The 15915-nt window shown below is 35.3% G+C and overlaps 3 protein-coding genes across 3 annotated transcripts; 2 read left to right on the plus strand and 1 right to left on the minus strand.

Moving 5' to 3' along the window:
* The first annotated feature begins 4582 nt into the window (after positions 1-4582).
* LOC137806628 (toll/interleukin-1 receptor-like protein) lies at positions 4583-6249 on the plus strand. Its single transcript, XM_068606840.1, has 2 exons — positions 4583-5176; positions 5388-6249. Exons 1-2 carry the CDS (start codon positions 4662-4664, stop codon positions 5788-5790), a joined length of 918 nt encoding a protein of 305 aa, XP_068462941.1. The 5' UTR covers positions 4583-4661; the 3' UTR covers positions 5791-6249.
* Positions 6250-7057: 808 nt separating this feature from the next.
* LOC137806629 (pentatricopeptide repeat-containing protein At1g59720, chloroplastic/mitochondrial) lies at positions 7058-9403 on the plus strand. Its single transcript, XM_068606841.1, has one exon. It carries the CDS (start codon positions 7187-7189, stop codon positions 9017-9019), a length of 1833 nt encoding a protein of 610 aa, XP_068462942.1. The 5' UTR covers positions 7058-7186; the 3' UTR covers positions 9020-9403.
* A 307-nt stretch (positions 9404-9710) lies between these two features.
* Positions 9711-15901, minus strand: LOC137806630 (uncharacterized). Its single transcript, XM_068606842.1, has 4 exons — positions 15311-15901; positions 11910-12500; positions 11122-11413; positions 9711-10223 (listed from the first exon to the last, which is right to left on the minus strand). The coding sequence occupies exons 1-4, from the start codon at positions 15860-15862 to the stop codon at positions 10189-10191; spliced, it is 1470 nt and encodes a 489-aa protein (XP_068462943.1). The 5' UTR covers positions 15863-15901; the 3' UTR covers positions 9711-10188.
* Positions 15902-15915: the final 14 nt, after the last annotated feature.

A 15915-nucleotide genomic window follows, 5' to 3' on the forward strand; every position in this document is an offset into this window, starting at 1 on the left:
TGTTAGCCATTTTATTTAGTTTAATATTTATTTAAGCTATTTAATTTAAATTAGTATTAAAAATAAATTAAAATAGTGTAAACTAAGTGGAAACAAAACTAAATGAATAATAAAATAATTTTAATTTAGTGATCAATATAAATTTAAATAAATATTAAAAATAAGTTATATTAACGTTAGTTAAATGATACTAATTTAAAAAAAAAATATTAGTGTTGGAGAAACAAATACTAAACTAATTTAATTAAAGTTTAATTTAAATTTTAGTGATAATTAAGTTAATGTTATCTTGACGATATTTAGAGTCGACATTCTAAAATGATGTTAATGAATTAATATCTATAATTTTAGAATTTGTTATTAATTAATCAGAACCAATTTTTACTCATTAGTATTAACTTTTTATTTTGTAATGATACATAAATTTAAGAAAAGGTTCACGGAATCATTCAAATAAGGTTTTAATTTTAATACTTCGAAGTGAATCCAATGATATTTGGCTTTAATATCAATATGGCACCATAACATAATATGAAAGAAAATATACACATTAGTTAACCTTTATATCATCTAACCTTCTCTCGAGCCTTCTTTCTCTAACTTTCTTTTTCTGTAAATAATTTTTTATGTTAAAAAGATTGAAATTGTCCTTAAAAAATATGGTTTTATAAGTTTTTCTTCTTCTTTCTTTAAAATATCACACTTCATGTTACTTTTCATATCATATTTTATTGTTTTTTTAGAAATCACGAGATCACATAAAGAAAAAGTTGAATTGAGATTTAATTAAATTAATTTTTTAATTTTTTTTGCATATTTCTTTATAAAAATGATATTTAGATGATGATTTAGTTCATTAAACAATAATCCTTTCGTTTAATATATAATGTCAGACACAATAAGCTAACTTCACTAAATCATTTGTATGTGACATTTTCTCATTAACTCTAACACATAATCATATTGTAATTCTTGCATTTGATGGATCACAATTAGTGCAAGTTTGAGATGCAAAACTTTGTAAAAATAGACTCACATGATGAAGTATATTTTCATAAAATACTTTCAATATGTTATATTTGATGTAATACAAATGATACATTCTCAACAAACAATGAGAAATTTGGTCAAATGAAAATATTTTTTAAACTTATTTAGAGCTCAGCTTCTTCGATTAAAAGGTTAAGAAAAACAATGATTATACAACTCATCTGAGTTACTTGATCAATGATTCTCAAGTGATTAGATTACTATTTCTAAGTCTGGTCAAACATTACAAGTACAAATTCAAAACATTAGTTAGAAGAAGTTTAAAAGCATTTAGGTTCATACTCTCACAATAACTCTCCTTCTTGGGTTAGTGAAGATGATAATAACATGCAAACTAAAGGAGACAAGGGGTAAAAAATACACACAACAGACTAACATCCAATTCTTGACTAACCAAGTCAAGTTCAAATAGGTAGACTAATGCTACGATATACAATACACTATTCTTAAGGCTCGTAACCACTCCTAGATAACCCCTTAAGTATTTTTTCCCAAGTCACTCCTGACTTAATTGAATATTCTTTCCCAAGTCACTTATGTCTCAACAAGTATTCTTTCCTAAGTCATGTCTCAACAAGTATTCTTTCCCAAGTCATGTCTCAACAAGTATTCTTTTCCATGTCACTCCTAACTCAATAAGTATTCTTTCCCAATCCACTCATGGCTCAATGAGTATTCTTTGGGCATTTAGTCAATCGTGGATAATTCCTTGAGTATTATTTTCCAAACAACCACTCCTGGCTAAAGTATAAAGGTTTCAATGATCATATGATCATTGGGTCTATCTATAGAGAGAATTGCGTCTGACAATGAATACACAAGTTTAAGCTTTCTCTCTTAGTTCATATCAAGTCTTTTCTCTCTAAGGAAGGATTACATCTTTTGACAAATATAATGGTAAGCTTAATCTCCTAGGTAGCTGTATAAACACCCTTAGTGTTTTTTTTTTATGTTCTTCTGGATCCATATATTCTACCAGCGTTCCTTCGATAAACTCTAGGATCCTTTTTCTAAAGTTTTGATTATTTCTCTATAATTGAACAACGTTTTGGCATAGTACAACCTTTGTTCTTCTCTTTTTCTTCTTGATCGAAAGCTTTATATAGGAACTGGGAGAAGACAGTCGTTGAGAGACTGTTTATATCTATTGAACAACTTCAATTTTTCTTTAATGTCCACCTTGCATCTAACGAGCTTCAAGATGACGTTACATTTAATGCACTCCATACAACTTTAAATGCTCTTATTCTTTATGCAACATCTTGGATGACTAACAGTACACACTTCTCTCAGCAGCATAACCTTTTCTATCGTCCCATGGAAAAAGTGCACATTGTACAGGTCAAGTAGTTGGGCCAGAATTGAAAATAGTCGAGTTAGGAAAGTTGGTCGTAATTGCATCTTTAACTCATGTCCCAAGAGTTGTTTGAATGTTGTTGCTAGGCGTGAGTCTTAGGGACAGAGGAAACAATCTTTGTGATATAGACTCAAGCTTTAGGAATATTTTGTGACTGTGTGTCAGCTTAGAGTATGTATTTAGCTTATCATCTGATGCTCTTTCACTTTATATATCAGATGGTTTGGTTGGCATTTATGATGCTCTTTTCTTCTGACATTCATCAACACAAATCAGATGAAGTGAAAGATATGATTAATGCTCTTTCATTTGTTCTTCAATTTTCAATTGACAGAAGTTGTGGTTGATAAAAAATCTTTTTATCGTCTGACAAAAGATGTCCTAATATGATCTGATCTTTGTCTTATAAGATGCAACTTCATACCTTATTAGTTTAAGCATTTAATCAAAAATAATATTAAGATGTTGAACTTTTACTCTAACAAATTACAAATTAAAAAAAAAATCAAAATTCATATAAAAGGACTTATTAAAAGATAAGGTCTAATTGTATAGACCCATCTCTTTTTGGTGGGTTATCTTACTATATTTACCTACCATGTTATCTGGTGTGATGCTAGATCCTTTCTTTTTTGATAAAATATCTTTACTTTACGCTTTTTTAGTTAATTTTATCATTTCATTTTTATCTTTTTTAAGTATGTAGTTAGACATCATTAGTGTAAATTTTTTTATTTACGACAGTAAATATACACCGGTTTTTGTCAAACGTTGTCCATCAAAATGCGGTGATATTTTTGAAATTAAAGTGGGTGAATAAACGATGGTTGTGTGAGGGACCAATATATTCCAATAAGTGTGTGAAAAGACGACAGTTCAATCCCACAACCATCGTCTTTGAGTGAAAATTATACAACGATTTTTTACTCTAAATCAAAGTGCACCACATACGCTTTCATTCCGTTCTTGTGTACTTCCTTTTGTCTTCTTTGCGGCTTCCTCTTCCTCTTCATTATACTTTGTGTTCTTCATCTTCCTTTGTAAGTTCTTTCTTCACACTTATTGTTTTTTCTCTCATTGCTCATTGCGTATTGCTCATTCCATTCGGTTAATTGATAAAGGTTCTCGTTGCTTTCATTTTGCCTCTGTTCTCTCACTGTCGACGCTGCCACCATCGCGGCCTCATTGTTTTGTTGTTGCCACCGCTGCAACCGCCCTTCATCACCGTCACTGTTGTAGTTTGGTGTTTTTTTTTTAATATTTTAGATGATTTCAAGCCTTTTTCATATATGTGAGTAATTTACCTAAGGATTTGTCCATAACAGAATATTTATCCTTCAATATGTGTGGATATAATTTAGGAGCATTATGTGGGTACTTTACTTATAGCTAGTTATCATGATCTTATCCATGTGGTTAAACTACCAACCAATTATGTTATTGGCAATTTATTTAGTGAAAAAAATTCGCTAATAATGATTTCTACAAGTCAAATATTGACGGATGATTTCCATTCATAACGGTTTATAATAAACAGAATTTTGGGTTTGTACACAGATTTTGACCCTCAATAAAAATCAAACTCTTTTTTGTTAGTGAATAGAAGAAAGTAAGGGATTAAGGCAGACTAAAGATAATCATGAAATCCACAGTAACACATGGTTTATGCTCAAGCTATCAACTTTTTTGGACAAGAAAAATGGTATAATTTGATCGCAAAATGAAAAATATCAGTTTATTATCACAACACAATACAATTTTAAAATTATTTAATCTCTCCAAATGAAATTCACATTTCAGCTGCATTTTTCTTTTTAATTAGTTCTCAATATTTGAATACTCTTTGCACAATATGCTCTTAGTAGTTCTAAAACTCAGATGAAACCATAATGCAAAACCAACACCATAGCAGTCAACGTCCACCAAATGCATGCATGATTTCGGCCCAACGCGTCACGCGGTTTTATTATCGTTTTTCCATCCTTATCGAAATGAAATTTGCAAAAGTGAAGAAACTTTGAGTTGACTTTAACTATAGGGCAACTCATGAACGCGGAGATGAAGTAGCTGAGTTGACTTTCCAGCGTAAAACTTTGAATTATTTTGGGCTCTCCCTCGTTTTAGAATCAACTATGTCCCCACGAAAGAAAGTTAAGAAAAAAGGAAGCATCCACTCAAATTCCACGCTTAAATACATAAACGATAGTTTATTGAAACGCAGATTTTGATCATTCTATAATCTGTAGGTACACTCATGGAACACATGGCATCATTTGTTCCTCCTCCTCCTCCTTCTTCTTTGGTCTCCAAGACCCCTCAACAAGGGCATCAAGTTTTCCTTAGCTTTAGGGGCGAGGACACACGTTACGCTTTCACTAGCCATCTTTACGCTGCATTAAGAAGGCTTCAAGTCAAAACTTACATTGACAACGATTTGGAACGAGGCGATGAGATTTCACCCTCACTTCTTAAGGCAATCCACGATGCAAAGGTCTCCGTCGTTGTTTTCTCCCAAAACTATGCTTCTTCACGCTGGTGCTTGGATGAGCTCGTCAAAATCACCCACTGTAAGAGGAACAATGGCCAAATTATAGTGCCTGTTTTCTACCATGTTGACCCATCCCATGTTCGCCATCAAACCGGTACCTATGCACAGGCTTTTGAATTGCACCAAAAACGTTTCCTTGCCGACATCAATAGGGTTCAAACGTGGCGGCTTGCACTCACTGAAGTGGCCAATATCTCTGGGTGGGATTGCTCCACCACTAGGTAAAACATCACATCTTGTTTCTGGGTAGCTTGAAATGATTAAACAACCCTTATTTGTACACTTTAAGAATGTTATATGATGATTATTAGTTGTGAAGCTTGAACGAGAAGGACTAATCTAAAAAGTATTTTGATTTTGTAACAATATCTGGATCTTGATGCGATGTTCATTGTTTTAACTGCATTACTTTGTTGAAATTGATGAGCACAGTGTGGAGTCTGAACTAGTAGAGATAATCGGTAGGGATATATTGGAAAAGCTGGAGTGTATGAGAGGTGGGGGGCTGGAAAGACGCATTGGCATGTACAAGGAAATGGCACAGCAGAAGCTAGAAAAGTCACTGAGAACGGATGATCTGAGGGACATGGAAGAGCTGATCACGACATTGCAGCAATTGGGAGAAGTGAAATTGGAGAAGGCGATGCAGACAGATGATTCAAGCGTTTGGAAGGAGGTTATGGAGACCTATGAGCGTATACTGCAGCTTAAACAGGACAAGTGGATGCGAACCATTAATACAAAAGACATGGAGGATCTAATAGCTACAAGGAGGCATGTTATGCAGCTTCAGAGAGAGCAATGCAACCGTAGGATGGGCTTCCGTGGCATATAGATGCACATTTCAGATTTTTATCATCCTGTAACATTAGATCTTGATGGAAACCAAGTAGAGGATGCTCAAGCCCATAAAGTCCAAGCCCAACAAGGGGCCAAGCCCATCAAGGAGCCCAAGCCCAACGAATTACTAGGAGCATGGCAAGAGCTTTGGAACAAGAGTATAATAAGATGGCTCTTCTTATTTCTTTTGTAGAATAGGGGTCTGGATGTAATAAAAAAGGTGTAAGTAGTAAGGGAGTCTAGGGAGAGTGTAGATAGGAGATTAGGAGGTGCCAAACTAGGAAGGAAAGTCACACTTCCTTCATTGTCTAGATTGGCGCCGAATTTCATTACATTTGTGAGTCATTTAGCTTGCATTTTCAGCACCTCATAGGCTATAAATAAGGTGCTTCTCTTTGTATTTTTCAGATTGGAATTTTATAGTAGAGAGACTATACTCAAATTTGGAGAGAAATTGTGAGTCTTGAGTCTTCTTCTTCCTTTGCCTTATCTTGTGAGCTATGGTGAGCTTCAAGTGGCGGCATTCCATCACTTATCTTGGGTCAAGGAACCAAGTGGCGTGAAGTGTCTTCCAATTCTTAAAATCCAGCAAGCTTCTTCTATAAGTGTTCTTCTTCCTTCATGTTCTTTCAATTTCATTCGGCAATTTTTAATTTCCTAGTCTTTCCTTTCATTTGCACCGTTTAATTCTGTTTTTCCAGCTTTGTTTCTTTATTTTGGTTCGGTTCAGTAGCTTAGTTTTTCATTTCTGTCCAGTTTTCAATTCTTGTTCTTCATTCCTTGTGTTTTGATTCCATTTGACAATATATGGACTTCCATATGAGTCTTGGTTGGTGCTAAGTCTTGGTGAGTTTTTGAATTAGAACATTGATCCAATTCTAAAGTAAGGTGTCATTTATGACCAACTCAAGTTGCTGCTAAGAATGTCAAAGAATGATGTATTTTTGTAGTTGCATTCTCATCATATCTTCACAATATTTTATACCAACCTTCATTGGAGGTGTTTGTCTTATAAGGTTTGTTTTGATTTTGAATTAAAAATCGTCAAATCAGATAATAAAATGTGTACTTTGGTTTGGTTTGGTTCACTATTATTTCAAGAAAATATTAAATAAAAATTATTTACAAAAATAATAATAGTTAAATTAGATAGCAAGCACTATCTTTAGCTAATTATTACCCGTAGCATATTTAGTGGTAGAAACAATATAAGTAGAATAAAATTGAACTAAGGCCATCATTATCTTTCTTCTTATACCTTAGTTTTCTCCTTATCCGTTTCATGTAGTGAAGAAGAAGATAAGGGTTGATATGGAAACATTGTTGATCTCTTTACACTAATTTTTCCAAAGACATCCCTCATAGTAATATACTTGATTGGGTCCTTCACCATGTCCACAAGCCCCCCTCCTGTGCTTTTCTCCACAACCGCCACCAACAACGACCAAAGCCAACACTTGAGCCACACACACCTCATCCACTTGTTGAACCAACCCACCACCTTGCCTCAACTCAAGCAAATTCACGCTCATACGCTACGCACAGTTCACACCAATCACCCACAAGCTCTTTTTCTCTATACAAGAATTCTTCTTTACTCCTCTGTGGCTGATCTCAACTACGCTACTCGTGTGTTTCACCACTTTTCGAACCCCAATTCCTTCATGTGGAACACACTCATAAGAGCCTACGCGCGAAGCACCAACACCAACCACAAACACAAGGCCATGGAGCTTTACAAAGCAATGGTGACGGGGGAAGAGGAAACCGCAGTTCCCGATAACCACACTTTCCCTTTTGTTCTGAAGGCATGCGCTTACACGTTTTCTCTTTGTGAGGGAAAACAGGTGCATGCGCACGCTTTGAAACATGGGTTTGAGTTAGATACACACGTTTGTAACAGTTTGATTCATTTTTATGCGACATGTGGTCGTTTGGACTTGGCAGAGAAAATATTTTATAAGATGAATAAGAGAAATGAGGTTTCCTGGAATATCATGATTGATTCTTACGCAAAGGGTGGAAAGTTTGACACTGCTTTGAAAATGTTTGGAGAGATGCAGAAGGAGCATGACCCTGATGGGTATACGATGCAGAGTGTTTTTAGTGCTTGTGCTGGTTTGGGTTCTTTGTCTTTGGGTTTGTGGGCACATGCTTATATTTTGAAAAAGTGTGACAAGAATATTGTGGATGATGTTTTGGTCAACACTTGTTTGGTGGATATGTATTGCAAATGTGGGGAGTTAGAAATTGCAAAGCAAGTTTTTGAAAGCATGCCTGCAAGAGATGTAAATTCATGGAATTCAATTATCATGGGCTTAGCAATGCATGGTAAGGCTGAAGCTGCGTTGGACCATTATGTCAGAATGGTCAAGGTAGACAAAATCGTTCCCAATTCAATCACTTTTGTTGGTGTTTTATCTGCATGTAACCATAGAGGCATGGTTGAAGAGGGTATTGTGCATTTTGACATGATGACTAAGGAGTACAATGTGGAACCAAGATTGGAGCATTATGGTTGTCTTGTTGACCTTTTTGCTCGAGCTGGGCGGATCGACGAGGCTCTAAACGTGGTCTCAGAAATGCCAATCAAACCAGATGCTGTAATTTGGAGGAGTCTTTTGGATGCTTGTTGCAAGCAACATGCAAGTGTTGAGCTAAGTGAAGAAATGGTGAGGCAAGTCTTTGAATCAGAGGGGAGTGTGTGTAGTGGTGTTTATGTGCTTTTGTCAAAAGTATATGCTTCTGCTTGTAGGTGGAATGATGTAGGGTTGCTTAGAAAACTAATGACTGATAAGGGTGTGACTAAAGAGCCTGGGTGTAGTTTAATAGAGATAGATGGAGGGGTTCATGAATTTTTTGCTGGGGACACCACCCATCCACAAAGTGAAAATGTATACAAGTTTGTCAATGAAATTGAGGAGAAGTTACAATCAATAGGTTATTTACCCGACTTCTCAGGAGCAACAATGGTTGATGAGGCTAATGATGGTAAACATAACACTCTAAGATTGCATAGTGAGAGACTTGCCATAGCATTTGGGATCTTGAACTCAAGACCAGGCATGGCAGTTAGAGTGTTCAAGAATCTTAGGGTGTGCAATGATTGCCACAGGGTTACTAAGTTAATCTCCAGGATATACAATGTGGAGATAATAGTAAGAGATCGAGCCCGATTCCATCACTTTAAAGACGGAAGTTGTTCTTGTATGGATTATTGGTGATTCATGCTCGTGTTCAAGGTAATATGTATATTTGAAAATCCCAGGTTACCAAATGACATTCTAGGACTACAACGATTGAATTCATTCTTTAAACGCTCCTACACAACACACTTTCCGGAGTTCTGAAGTTCAATGAGAAATAAAGAAAATGATGATCTTATGTTACATGAATAAATCCAACATACATAACAACTATCTTCAAACAACTTCTATTTGATGCCACTGAAACGTAATCAATTCCCTCTATCAGCTTTCCATCTCAGCTAACTTATCACTCCATGTTAGTTTGTTAAAGTACTAGTACTTGTATGCATCCTGTTTCTTCGAGATTCTTATTTTTCAGCTGGGAAATTGTAACATCTCCAAGAATGATTCAAAGCAAAAGCCTCAGTAACAGGACTACATGGATCACACGTACTAGCTCCATTTGGAATATTTTACCTAGAAATTATGTGAGATATATTTAAAAGTGGTTCACCTCTTTCAAGAACAGAACATATGATTCCAAAGAGCATAATGATCACTGGATCATGTTGACAAATAATAAACTTATCGCGTCAATATGATACTGATTTTACAAAGCAAAGATCTACCAGGTGAAACTGGAAATTTCACTTAATCTTGTTCCTCTTTCCAATCTTTCTTTCATTACATGCAGTAAAATATACAAACATCTGAGGCAAAATGTATATGTGAGAAAAAATGTTACTAATTCTTGAAATTATATGACTAAAAATAATTTACCTATACTTTTCTGAAAAGTTGGCTATACAAATGGACTTAAAAACATGAAAAAGAGAAAAATAACAAAAAAATGAGATACAACAAAATATCTGAATCCACATCAATAGACTAAGATTAAAGCTAGCACTAATAAATAAGAAGCCCAACAAAGACTTCCATTTACATAAGAATCGTCGACATTCTACAGACTATTGGACACCAATTAATAGTGGATAAGACTGACATGAGTTTCCCAAGGCAACTTTAAGGTACAATTGGACCTCCACGAATTCTTCCTTCTGAATGCAGGGAATCACTTGAAATAGGTGAAGTTTTGCAACAAATTCTTAAATGTTATCACATAAAATTTGAAACACGCTTTGGATCACAACGTAAATAGGCCTTGCATTTCAGTAGATTCAAGACTCCAACAATAATCTAGCTTGTCATAGTAGACCTTGCTCCTCAAAGTCTCTTGCCACTGAAACACCAGAAGAAGAAGCAAATGTTAGTTAGTTCAGCATGATAACATATAAGAAAACTCTAACCTAAAAACGTGAGGAAGAAGAAGCCAAATAGTGTAATTGAAGTCTTATGTGCAATTTAAACAACCGAACCAACATCGCAGGAATGTTATGATTTCTTAGAATTTGCGTGAACATGCTATATGAGTGGTACAGATGCAACTTCCTTACTTCTTAGCCATGACCAAATAACATAAAATAGAAAATGCTAATATTCGTTGAATAACTTTTATGAAATTTGAGGAACTATAACTGAATTTTTCCTTGAAATGAAACAATAACCAAGTCCTTAAGAAGTAGTTGATTTTTCTATGAAGTAGAGCAAAATATGTAAAGCAAAACAGCAACTTGAATACTTGATATAAACAACCATAGAGAATTTTCAAGTTCATGAGAGAATTATAATGACTGAAGCCATCAACATAATCCTCAATTCTTCAACTTAATACTTCTTTTGTTTTGCTCAACATCCATCATAATTTATAGGATCCAATATAAGGTTAGCGCACACAAATTTGGCTGGAAAGAGAGAACAAGAGAGAGAGTGAAAGAATAGCTAATAAAACTCTGGTTTAATCAAATTTGAATAGCAAATTACGTTTTCTAAACTTCAGAACAAAAAACTGTCTAATATTTTGCTCTACTTCAAAATAATAACAAATCTAGAAAACAGCTACAACCGTGGCATGTCACTTCAGCGCAATAATCTAGGAATCAGTTTTCTATTTTTATATCCTAAATTTTAGCAGAAACAGTTTAATGAATTCCCATAAAGCACAGTCAAGTTCATCAAGTTGTGTAACAAAACAAGTACAGTACTTGAGAAGAAAGACATTTGACAAGGGGGAGACTCACCTTTAGACGAGGGAAGAACCAAAACAACCTGCATGGTGACATTGTTGGGAGGAAGCTGCAAGCGAAGAGGGTAGAGTTTTCCATTCAAAGGACTTCGAGTGCACACAATAACTCCCTCAAGCCCCGTCTCTTCCACAAACTTCCGAGTCAACTGCTCAACCCCATTTCCTTTGAAAGTCAAAGAATAACCCTGCACATTCTCATCATCCACGTCCCCATTATCCTCTGCAACATGGTAGTATATAGTCCTCCCCTCCAACTTCGGTGGCGAACCCACATTTGAATCCGTCGACTGCAAACCCATCCAAACAAAACATTAACAGTCTAACCTTCATACACTACTAATTTATGAATCACACTTTCCATGACTTTGTCCCTCAAAATTGGATTTTAGTCTTTAGAACTTACATTTCAACAAAACACATTTTCGGTCCAACTAAAATCTCATCACTTCATAGAATGCATTCAATTTTTATACTAAAATTCAAATTTCAAGATAATTTCAGAAGCAAAGTCAACTATTTGCATATCATAACTAACAGTGGTTCCTTTGCCATCATGTTATTGGTACCGATTTTATTAATATCAGCCTAAAACAGAGTACACTTATAAAACTATGTACAGTATCAATTAACAATTTTCAATTATACAATAACATGATCCTATTACACTAAAAATAAAATCTTTATAGTCCAGTTAATTTCAAGCAATAATTAACATTGAACAATCAATCAGATGCATCAATTTGCAAAAGTGTGAAAAAGGAAAAGACTTAAATACACACATACCTCTTGTCTGGAGAAAGCAGTGGATTTGATGGAAACAGCAGAGGGAGTATAGGAATCGAAATCGAGGGAATCAGAGTGAGGAATAGGAGGAGGAGCAGGAGACTCGACGTGGATCTCCAACACATCAACATCCCACAAGATCCAATCCTGTGTGGCGGTCCTATGCGGGATATCGTGCGTCACGGAGTTCCTCCAAGGAGGGAGCCCCCCATTGGCCCTCAGAAAGTTCCCGTAACGGGTCTTCAGCTTCACCTGCGCGCCGTCCCGCACGGGCTCCCACTCCACGGAGGAATCCAGCTGCCGCGGCACGCTCTGCACCACCTTGCGCCCCGTCACGCCCAGTAGCAACGGCTGGTTCGAGGCCGTCAAATACTTGCCGTAACAGCTCTTGAGCCGTAAGAGGTTGTCGAACTCCGGAATGAGCTCCACTGTCCACTTGGCGTTCCTGGAGGATCCGTTTCGGTCCTGGGTCACCGATTCCTCGTCCTCGTCCGCCAGGAGGTACTTGTCGTGGTGGCTGCGCAGCCGCACCACCTTCGCGCGGTGGAAGAGCTCCATGCCGGAGCGGAACATGGTGTCGGAACTTGTGCTCTGCATAGCAATGGTCGACCGGTTAATCGAATAATTCGATTTTCTACTATCTATCGGAGGAACACGGTCGTTGACTGGTTGGTGTTTTTTTGGATCACAGATCAAATGCAAATAATTTTGTTTGCTTGGGCTTGCTTTGGGCTTAGAATATATATATATAAGAAAATAGATAGTTGAAAAAAAAAATTACCCGTTTTCAAGCGGTGCGATTTTAAAAGGGACATTCATGATTTCCCTTTACAGTAATTTTTTTATAAAGAATTATCTTTTATAAAAAATAGAAAAAGTAATTAGTATTTTTTTAAGGAGCAATATATATGGACAACTTGTTCTATTATATAATTCTTCATTTATGATATAAAAAAATTATTTTTGTCATTTTATATAAAAGTTAAAATTTTAGATAAAGAAAGAGTATACTGGAACAAGTTGCCATTCTATTATTTTCCTCTTTCAAATGATGAAAAATTTATAGTTTATTTTGTTTAAGGAAAGAAAAAAAAGTATTTTTTATTAATGAATGATGCAGATTGGGTAACAGTGAAGAGCAGATTGTGGGTGGCAGGTGTAATAAAACGAGAAACGCGAGCGAAATGAAAGTTCGCCGTTGGTGCATTTCTGCTGAAGCTCCGCGTGAACCAGCGGTGATTTGCAGAAGCCAGTTGGAGGAATAAAAATTTAAAATTTTTCATATATTTTATTCACTTCTCTGCCTGTCACCTAGAAAATGTACTTTTTTATTTATTTATTTCGCATCTCATGAAAACCCATAACGCTGTTAGAATTGTATTGTTCTAAAACTTTAATAAAGTGAATGTAAAATGTCTTAACTTCATGTGAAAATTTATGTTGAAGAAAGGACAAAACATCCTCATTAAAAGAAGGACAAAACACTGACTCCAATCTCATTTTACTTATGACTGTCCTTTCATTTTATGTTTAATCTGTTTGAAAGATTAAGAATACAATAAATAATTTCCAATTTGCTAAAATGACATTTTTATTTATACCATACAAAATAAATTGCATCCCTTATAATGATTTGATCGTTTTTACATTTATTACTCTAGTTAAGTAGATTATTTTTATTTTTATTTGAACATAAACATTATCTCTGATATAGCAATACGTACAAAAAAGTTTATAATGTAATGGTTTTAAGGAGCTGTTTATTTTTCTTTGGCTTATGAGTTCGTAATCTGTTTTTTCTTATTATACTTTATGGCTTGCTTTTTTTTTTATGGCAATTTAAAGTAAATTGTATCTGATTTTTTTTTATCAGAGTGTATGTGGTTTTGCTACTTTTGAGAAAGGATGTTACTATTATGTTTTTACCTTCTTTATTTTGCTTGTAAGTATACATGTGTATTAGCTAGTACCTCTTTTATGTTGAATATGTTTCTTTTGTTAAGAAAGATATTAATTTTTTTTATATATCAAGCTTGTGAAAACTTAAATATTCTTTTTTGAGTCTTATTTTTATATTGGTCTCCTTTCAATAAAACTTTTGACTTCCTGAAAGCAACATTCTTAAAGTATTAATAATAGAATAATGTCTTTTATTAAAAATTATTTGATAACACTTTAAAAACGTGATATTTTGTGAGGATGTAACACTGACTCTATATTATAGTATATGACCTGTAGCACACGCAAAACTGGTTACACGTGTGTGTAAGTGGTTCCTTATGTGATGTTTATGGCCACCAACTTTTCATGAAAAAAAAATTAATATTTTTTAATGAGAACCATATATTACATTGGTTAGATGACTTAACTGGTGTAATAACCCTATCAGAACTATCCAACCACAAGTTCCTCCACATATACTGGCACGCGCAAAACTGGTTACCCATGTGTCTATAAGTGGATACTTATGTGACGTTTATGGTCACCCACTCTTCATGAAAAAAAATCAATTTTTTTTAATAAAAATCATATATTACATCGGTTAGATGGCTTAACTGATGTAATAATCCTATCAGAACTGGTTACCCAACCACATGTTCCTCCACATATACTGGCACACGCACAAAACTCGTTACCCGTGTGTCGGTAAGTGGTTACCTATGTGACGTTTATGACTCACCCACTCTTTCTGAAAAAAATTAATTTTTTTTAATATGGGTCATATATTACATCGGTTAGATGGCTTAACCGGTGTAATATGGGTCATTCTGAGTAAAAAAAAAATATTACATCGATTATTTCTAAGAACCGATATAATATATTCTTTTGTATCCTATTTTAAAGTTCGCGCTGCTCATTCGCGCACAATCTTACTCTGTGACATTTGCCGCCTTAAATGTATGTTACTATTATAGGGTTTCAATATATTAGTACTCTTAAAAATTATAGAGTGACTTGTTACCCATTCTAATAAAAAAAAATCCTTTTACTTTTGTAATATGGTCTCTAAATATTATGTCCATTTTCATTTATGGCAGTACGATTCTATTTTCTCTTCTTCTTTAAGTTTTCAACAACAGACATAGGAGTTCAATCCAAGCACGTTGCAACCTAAGACAATTCAATGTGATATTAATTCATGAAAGATACTAATAAACAAGTGTTTTCAAACCATTCACAAAAAGATAAGTACTTTTATTTTTAAACCTGTAAAATAATTTATTACAAAAAAAGTTTAGATTATAAGAAATATTGGAAGCCAAGTATAAGATTTTTTTTATAATACATAGATATAAATTTTATTTATGAGCCTATCTTTTAAATTTACTTCTTAATAAAAAATAAAAAGGAATTTTAGTATCAACTCATGTAAGTTTATCAAAAAAGCCTAGAATTGGTACCTGCAACAGTGACGAACCCGGTTCTTCCGAACCGCGAAGCTCATCCTCCGACTCCAACGACGACGGAAAATGAGTCTCCGGCGAAGAAAGCAGTTTGTCGGGAAACTCCAGAGGCTCCACAGCCCACAAGATCCAATCGTGGGTGGTGGAAGCGTAAGGGTCATCGTGCGTGATCGAGTTTCTCCACGGTAACGTTCCACCATTCCCTCTAAGGTACTTCCCGCACCAGCTTCTCAGTTTCACGTGCAACCCTTCCGTTATGGGTTCCCACTCCAATTTCCCATTCCAACCATCCCCCAAACTCCCCTGCACCACCTTATTCCCCGTCACGCCTAACAGAAAGGGCGCCTCCGTCGCGGTTAGGTAACGGCCGTTGGAGTTTCTGAGACGCACGTGGTGGCTCTTCCCTTTCACCAGCTCCACCAACCATATTGAATTTCTGGTTGAGCCGTTTTTGCTCTGACGCAGTTTGTGGTGGTCGTCGTCGGCCACTAGGTACTTCCCGAGGTGGCTCCGTAGCTTCACGGCCTTGGCTTTGTTGAAATACTCCATCTGCTGTGCCTCCCACTGCCCCCCCTAGTGCTTCTTATATGAAGTTGTTTTTC

The sequence above is a fragment of the Phaseolus vulgaris genome, chromosome 3, assembly GCF_000499845.2.
Source record: "Phaseolus vulgaris cultivar G19833 chromosome 3, P. vulgaris v2.0, whole genome shotgun sequence".
Lineage (NCBI taxonomy): Eukaryota > Viridiplantae > Streptophyta > Magnoliopsida > Fabales > Fabaceae > Phaseolus > Phaseolus vulgaris.